General features: G+C 48.8%; 1 protein-coding gene across 1 annotated transcript; it reads left to right on the top strand.

Moving 5' to 3' along the window:
• The first annotated feature begins 5,177 nt into the window (after window positions 1-5,177).
• LOC123098776 (uncharacterized protein SYNPCC7002_A1590) lies at window positions 5,178-8,074 on the top strand. Its single transcript, XM_044520854.1, has 6 exons — window positions 5,178-5,594; window positions 5,689-5,879; window positions 5,986-6,031; window positions 6,656-6,738; window positions 6,828-6,944; window positions 7,851-8,074. The coding sequence occupies exons 1-6, from the start codon at window positions 5,288-5,290 to the stop codon at window positions 7,920-7,922; spliced, it is 816 nt and encodes a 271-aa protein (XP_044376789.1). The 5' UTR covers window positions 5,178-5,287; the 3' UTR covers window positions 7,923-8,074.
• The last annotated feature ends 387 nt before the right edge of the window (window positions 8,075-8,461 follow it).

The raw sequence follows: 8,461 nt of genomic DNA on the forward strand, positions 1-8,461 counted from the left end.
CTTTTACGTGCTTCATTGGCTAGATGGGAGGGGCGCTGCATCCCCTAAGGTTGTAGCTCATAGTTACTTGTAATCTCTCGCCAGCTTGCTTGTGCACTTCAAAAAAAAAAAATGCACGACAATGCACAGCAAGATCAGTAATGGTGGTCTCAACTTGCTATGCAAATCATATAGCACATTTAGGACAACAAAATGACAATAATCATGGAAAAACATACCATTACCAAAATCACCCCAAATCAGCACTCACTTCTCTGTCTATCTATCAGACTACTTGGAACTGAACTGAATGTAGTTCATACTTGGAACCAAGAATATAGAAAAGCAAGATTAAGTGTTATGATTTAGTCCTCAATTGCCCATGTGCTCTCCTTCCAACTTCGTCGTCCTACTCCCGTGTGTAGTCAAAATTTGCCTACTGGTTGCTACCCCCCCTAAGTGAATACTAAAAATTCTAAGAGGATAAATCACAGATCTAATATTACCTTGGTCAATAGAGTCCTGGAACTGGGTCAAAAGATCATGACGAAACTAACAAGAGTTTTCATAGTTTCTCTGTACTTTTCATGTCTGGTTGGCTACTACTCACAGTTCTGGCTTCGATTAAATAAGCCCCATCAAAGAATACGAATTCTTGGAGTAGATCTGAAAATAAGATCGTCGTAATCCTCTATAACAAAACCGTATGACATAATTCTTTGTGCAAGAACTGAAAAAAACAAGTATTACATGTTCTAGCCTTTTGTTATGTGGCTGATAGAAGGAGGGCGCGAGAGGGCCGGCCGGAGGCCTTTTTGCCCACGGCCGGGCAAGAGGGAAGGGATTTCCTTCTTAATTCTTCCTTGATTAGATTGATACATCTCCTCCTCTTATATAGAGAGGTTTACTCGACTCCTAAGAAAGCGATCCTTATCTCTAATTAACCCTAAGACTAACGGGCTATACCGCCAGTCCATGCCCATTAGACCTATTACGTACTCTAACACTACACCCCACCTGGACATGCAGCTTGTCCTCGAGCTGCAACCTAACCAACTTATAACCATGACTCGACGCAACACAAACCTAACACCTAAAAACAAGCCTTTTACATCTCGACTTGTTTTATTACTCTCAACCTGAAATGGACTGGGACGCTTTATTTTGGACCCTTGAACATAAAGTGGACACCATCCGCACGTTGGACGTGCACGTGTACAGCCACCTGGATCCCATGGACACCATCTCGACAAAAGGAGTGCATGTGTATGGCCACCTGGAAGTGGTCGCAAGAGCGACCAACAGAGGCGCCCTCGCGGTGGCCGGCGGCGGAATGCAGTGGTGCTACGCTGTGCGCTCCTATTGGTGACACCATGCCTTCTCCCTGCCGGACGGCTGTTGGGCTGCACCGCACAGAGAAGAGTGGAGGATTTTCGATGGAGAATGGCAAGGAGGGGTGCGCCCCCCAACCGCCGATGTCGCAGACTTTGAGGTCGCTGTTTGTGGGGAAAACAGCATGCCCTGCCGCCCGTGGGGAAAACTGCATGCCCAAGATCCCCGGCGCAGAGGACGAGATCGAGGTCCTTTGCGAAGCGAAGCGCAACTGGGAGGAGCGGCAGCTGCAGACCACGCATCTCCTGCACACGCCGACGCGCTAGGTGGCCGCACGCAGCAGCCTGTAGCCTCACCGCCGGCGACATGTGGCGGATAGCGATCCAAGCCGGAAGCGATGACGGCGATGACTGGAACTTGATCTGCTGGATGGGGACGCCCTGGGGCGGCGGCGACGCTGATGGGAACGAGGACGTCGCAGTCCCGTCGTAGGGTATCCCATACTGGTACGAGATGACCGGCACCGTGGTCGCGTCCGAGGGCGGCGGTGGCGGGGGTAGCTGCTGTTGGTGTGGCGGCGGAGGAGGTGGCTGCTAGGGATGCGGCTGGGGCGCATAGGGCCCGACGAGGAAGGTCCTGATGCCCGCCACGGCCTGCCGTAATTCCAGAATTGTGGCTGTCATCTGCTCCGGGGTGAGGACGAGGGCGGACGGCGCCGTGGCAGAGGGTGCAATCGCCCCTGAGGACGCCAGCACGCCCAATGTCGGCGCGCCTGCTGTGTGGGGCAGCAGCGCCGATGAAGACGCTGGTGGTGGCGGGTAGGTGTGCAGCGACGGCGGGTGGGAAGAACTCGGTGGAGGGCTGGACATGACCGAATCCGGGAAAGCTGATACCAGATTGTTATGTGGCTGCTAGAAGGAGGGCGCGAGAGGGCCGGTCGGGGGCCTTTTTGCCCACGGCCGGGCAAGAGGGAAGGGATTTCCTTCTTAATTCTTGCTTGATTAAATTGATACATCTCCTCCCCTTATATAGAGAGGTTTTACTTGACTCCTAAGCAAGCGACCCTTATCTCTAATTAACCCTAAAACTAACGGGCTATACCGCCAGCCCAGGCCCATTACGTACTCTAACACCTTTCTTGCTCAACACAGTCTCCGGCTTGTAAGATAAATGTTCTACCTGTCTTCTTGTATCTTATCTATTTTACTCCAACAATTACCTTCATAATGATCAGAAGAGAGTGTTACAACCACAATTTAAATCATGGCCGATTTTAATTTCTTCAGGAGATAAATGTAGAAGCAAAAGAAGAACGTGCACCAACATCTACTTACTTTTCCCAACGTCAAATCCCTTGAATAATCAAAATGTCATCTCTCCACATCTCCATATCCATATGCATGTCACGACTCACAAGATTGATTACCTTCATGGTGATTTTACGTCTCCTCGGAGCTGTTGGCAGCCAAGTCCCCATAGTCCAGCATGAAGAAGATGATGAACATCTACTTGCAGCGCTTGGGCATGGGACATCTACTTGCGCCGCCCCAATCACGCTGCCAAGGTAGAGCTCCGTGCGGACCATGATGCCGTCGCGGTTGGTGGTGGCCAGCGACAGACAGTTGAACATAGGCCCGACCACAGGGAGGAGCAGCGTCGGGGCCGATGACCACATGCACGTTCCGCCCTAGGATCCAGAACAGGAGGTTGCGCTTTGTGTCGCAATCGTGCGTAGGCCATGGGCCGTGTACATCTGTCCAGCTGCTGACGCGGGCAAGGCAACGAATGCCAACGGCTGCCAGGACTGCCACCTCCTCACCACCATAGCTGCTATACTCGGCCATCGATGAGCATCCCACCAGTCACCGCCGATGCTAGGCAATAGAGATGGAGCATTACGGCTAGGGTTCAACGAGAAAGGAAACGAGGAGGGGTTGGTTTTAGCGTTAGGAAAGTTTGGTTCGCTACACATGGCAACAAATCAGAATTGTTGAGCCAGATGGGTGGTGGGAAATGCGAAGGCAAGTCCCGGTTCTGGATATATGATTTATGTTGTATACGAGGAAAGTTTTGATTTTTCTATTACTTTTGCAAGGAAAAGTAGTGAGACGGGGAGGGATTTGTATATTAATGATTCGTAGATTTGGGTACGTGAGATAGAAGAACCGGAAGAAAACCAGTACGTTTGAAAAGAAATCGATACGGAAGGTGGGGTTACGCTAGGGAAAAATAGGTGGGGGTGCTCCTTCGATCGATCGCGGTGGTGGGGGACGAACGAACGACGTACAAACTCCTCCTTTAGGAGTAGAGAAGAGATTATATCAAGGGCCGTGAACCATCGAACGACCACTGCCAAAGCCAGAACGAGTCACCGACGTGCCGCAGTCACCGCTTCCACCCCATTCCCGAAGGGCCCTTGCAGTCCATCAGTATGAATTTCATTGAAGGATTACCAAAATCTGAAGGCTACAGTTCCATCTTAGTGGTGGTCGACAGATTCACTAAAGTAAGTCATTTTGTACCACTCAAACATCCTTGTACTCATGCTGGGGTGGCCAAGGCTTTCCTACACAATGTGGCCAGGTTACTTGGTCTACCATTGTCAATAGTGTCTGACATAGATAAAATATTTACTAGTTCATTTTGGAAAGAACTGTTCAGAGTGTGGGGTAATGAACTGCAAATGAGCACTACCTATCACCCTCAAACTAATGGCCTGACCGAGAGGGTAAATCAATGCTCAGAGATGTATCTATGTGCAATTCATGACTGTCCTACCAAATGGAAAAGTTGGTTACCCCAGGCAGAGTTCTTGTATAACTCTACATTTCACTCCTCACTGGGATGTACTCCTTACAAAGCTTTATGTGTGGGCGTGATCCCAACATTGGACAGTTGGCAGGTACTCACACTTCTCTCAATGAGGAAGTTCACAGTTGACTCACTACTCACATTGAACACACTAGCAGACTAAAAGAACATTTACAGAGAGCACAAGTGAAGTACAAACACTATGCTGACAAAAACAGATCTCCCAGGGAATTTTCAGAAGGGAAACAAGTGTATCTGAGGCTGCAACCTTATGATCAATCTTCAGTGGTTAACATGCCCTATCCCAAGTTGGCGTTGAAATACTTTGGTTCGTTCAAAGTCATCACAAAAATTGGAGCTGCGGCTTACAAACTGGAATTACCCAAAGGAAGTCAAATTAATCTGGTGTTTCATGTCTCTCAATAGAAATCACATGTGCCAGACCACACACCAGTGTTCACAGTGTTACCGAAACTTCTGGATTTATCGGTTCCAGGCGTGTTACCTGAACAGATACTGGACATGCGCTTGGTCAAGAAAGGTAATGCGGCTCATTTGCAGGTACTGATCAAATGGACTTCGGTACCAGAGTCAGTAGCTACTTGGGAAGATTACGAAGTGGTCAAAGCACGATTCCATGATGCACCAGCCTGGGACCAGCTGGTTCTCAAGGGAAGGGCAATGTCAGTTTCGAGCTACTGTCATCGGGCGTCAACCAAGGCGGAAGGCGTATTCAAAAGAAGAAGACGTAAAGGAAGTGGCGGGAGGTTCGAACTGGTGTGGGCTTGTACCGCGTGGGCTTGAGTGCGTGTAGCGGGCCATGAGCCGTGTGTAATGAGAATAGCATATAAGCTGACTGTGGGGGTCCGTTCGGGGCATCATTGAAATGGAAATTCGAATTCTAGCTTATCTCTCTGAGCTTCTCTCTCTATCGTCGCCGTCCGCATCTCTCTTGCCTGCTGACCTCGTCTTCCCCGGCCAACCTCACCGGCGACGAGCCCCAAATCCGGCGGCCTCCTTCGGCCAAAGGCAAGGGTGTGAGAACGGTCGTTACAGTTTCCAGGGCCCCACATTCCAGCAGAAGAGATTCCTCTCCTGGCCCACCCGATGGTAGGGCCGACCCGATCCAGACCCCTACCCATCCCAACTGGATCTTATCCGTCCAATGCGAACGAGGAAGAAGATCCACCCAACACAAAATTCCTCGCCTCTCCCCACACCACACACGGCAAAGGCCCGGTGGTGCCCGCGGGGAAGCAGCCGACCGACGCCCCCAATGGCCGCGTCCCTCCGCTCCCCGCCGCCCGTGCCCGCCGCCACCGCCTTCCGCCGCTGCCGCGCCGCCGTCGTCGTCTGCGCCTCCTCCTCTTCCTCCTCGTCCTCGTCCTCCGCCGTGTCGTCCGCTCCCAAGGCGCGCTTCGTCGCCCGCCGCTCCGAGTCCACCTCCGTCCAGCAGCTCGCACGCCCCCTCGGTACGACAACTCTAGCCCCGACCAGGAGCCTCCGCTCACCTACCCCAGCGATCTCCTGACACGTCACTGTCTGTCTATCTGTCTGCATATGCAGCGGAGTACATGGGCCTGCCGGCGAGCCAGTACTCGGTGCTGGACGCGGAGCGCATCGAGCGCGTCGACGAGTCCACCTTCCGCTGCTACGTCTACCGCTTCCGCTTCTTCGCGCTCGAGGTCTGCCCCGTCCTCCTCGTCCGCGTCGACGAGGAGCCCAACGGCTGCTGCATCCGCCTCCTCTCATGCAAGGCAAGCATCAAGCATCCTGCAGTAACTAGCTACTCAGTGCCTCACTAATGGCGGCGGATGATGTGCCTGCGACTAGCAAATTCTGAAAAATGTTTTGGTTATGCAGCTGGAGGGATCACCCCTTGTGGAGGCGCAGAATGACAAATTCTCGGGTGAGGTTGTCCGCCTCTTCATGTTTGTATTGCCGTTGCTGAACCAGACAGATTGCTTAGCCTGCTAGACTAGAGCTGCCTGATACTAATTCAGTCACTGTCTCAATGGCACTGCACGTAATTTTGAATTACGATGATGGGATCAATTTCTCAATGAAGCTTTGTAATTCATTTAATTACGATGATGTCAGATAGGATTACGCAAATCACGTGGATTGTGAAATACCATTGCATTTGTACTGGACGAGTAAACTACGAAGAGGTGACCAAAAGAAGCCCATCAATCATAGTGATGCATACGACGTTTTGGTTTCCTCTGCTTGTCACGGTTCATCCTTAGTTGTCGTGATCACTGTTTTCTTGGGTTGTTTGTTTTTTGCACTTATCTAACTAAATAATTGGTACATCCAAAAAAAGAAACTCAATAGTTTGTATGCACAATCCACACGGTAAAAAATAATTGGAGGGACTTTCTTTCGTCAGACTTAGTGGCAGAATGGAGTTGCATGATTCACTCTATGTTAATTAATACGCATGATTTCATAGTTGTATTTAGCATTTCGAAAATTAAATATTCAATTGTTGTTCCAGGAAATCATTGACATGATTTAATGTCGGATGCAGCTTCCATGGTGAATAGGGTTTTCTGCAACAGCAGTTCAGAGGGTTCGACGCTTCAACAACTTACATCGGATGCTACAATCGAGGTAATTCAGTCTCTGGCTCTCAGCTGGCTTCATCTCTAAACATCACTGGAAGTTCTTGGGCTGAACCATATTTGTATGATAATTTTCAGGTTGCAATTGACATTCCCTTTCCATTTCAAGCACTACCAGTTGAAGCTATTGAATCAAGTGGCAGGCAAGTGCTTGAGCAGTTACTCCGAGTCATGCTTCCACGATTTCTGAAGCAGGTCAGTAAAATACTGCGTTGCCTTTTCCCTATGACAGCCTTTTGTTTAGTCCATTTTTTATCAGCTCAGCTTGCATTTTTTTTCTTCGATGCACTGTGTTTGAGGAAAAAAAATTCTTCAATGTACTGACTCATTTTTTACCATTGCAACCTCATATAATTTTGTGATAGAGTAAACTCAAGGATGTGTTGTTCTACTTCTATGCAAGTAATAAAGTAATGGTGCGTCAAGTTCAGAAGATTTTTTTCTGAAAATCAAAGTCTCCTTCATTTCATTACTCATATATGAAGTTATGAACTAGATCTATGTTGATTAGTTATATTTCAAAAACACACAGAACACTTGCGCACAGTTGCATATCAGATAGAAAAAGTACAAGGATTCATGCCCACACCCAGGCGATACAGCGTGCCTTACCGCAGTGTTAAAGAACGCTAATATTCTAGCCTGTGCCAACTAACTTGGAGCACGGCACTGGGGCCTGACGCTCCTACCGTGCCCCAATAACTCGCTCCAGCTGGGTGCTGCATATAGGGGCAGAACATCAGGTTGGTTAGTTACCATTGAGCAGGCATCGGCATGCTTATTGGTTATCACTTATCAACGCTCGTTTCTTGATGAAACCGCCAGCGTGGCCACTGTTATCACATTTCCTTTCTGCCACATTCATCGATATCTGAACTGTCACTTATGGTCCATTTCACTTCACTTGCGTTCTGTTCAATCATATCTCATATATTATTGAACTAGATGACTCCCAAAAGTTCATATATGGATTAGGTTATGCTGATTAATGCCAGCTGGAAGTGTCTCGAGTCGAACCATCTGTTGTCTTCAACACTTGCTGTATTTATGTTGATACTTGGCCCAACATTATCTACTGAATTTTGTGGTTGTTTCTTTCAGCTTGATAAAGACTACCAAGCTTGGGCTTCCGGCGATTCTTCAAGGAAACCACTTGGCACTGGGGAAATATGAAGCTGACCATAGGCATAAGATAGCTTTTCTTGTTTAATCTAGTTGATGTGGTCGTACATGATCCACTTCCTCATGATAGTCTGTCCTTGGAAAACTCTCGTGGTTGTATATTATGATCCCACCGTCATATGATCGATCCATTTGCTTCTTTCTGCTGGTTCGTTTAACTGCTTGTGGGCTTGTGGTCATCGGCCGCACTTTCAGTAAAACACAGGAATTGCATTCTGCCTATGGTTTTCAGTAATTGCAAGAGCAATTGCATGGAGCCACTGCCACTAGCAGCTAGCGGTATGGCCATGGCAATGTAAGTACAGAGCGGGTGTTTGCAACGCTGATATTGATGTTGGCAGCAATACGTGCTGTCTGTCTCTGTGCTGGTTTCACGGCGTGAAGAATTCATGCGGAGGAGACGATGGTAGACAGGTTCAGAGTTGGTTGGCAAGTCGATGTGCACCAAGACGACCAACAGGTGCAAACTTCAGTGGAAGGAATGATGAGGGACCCAAGTTATATAGATACATAAGATAGATAAGCTAAAC

This window comes from Triticum aestivum, chromosome 4D, assembly GCF_018294505.1.
Source record: "Triticum aestivum cultivar Chinese Spring chromosome 4D, IWGSC CS RefSeq v2.1, whole genome shotgun sequence".
Classification (NCBI taxonomy): domain Eukaryota; kingdom Viridiplantae; phylum Streptophyta; class Magnoliopsida; order Poales; family Poaceae; genus Triticum; species Triticum aestivum.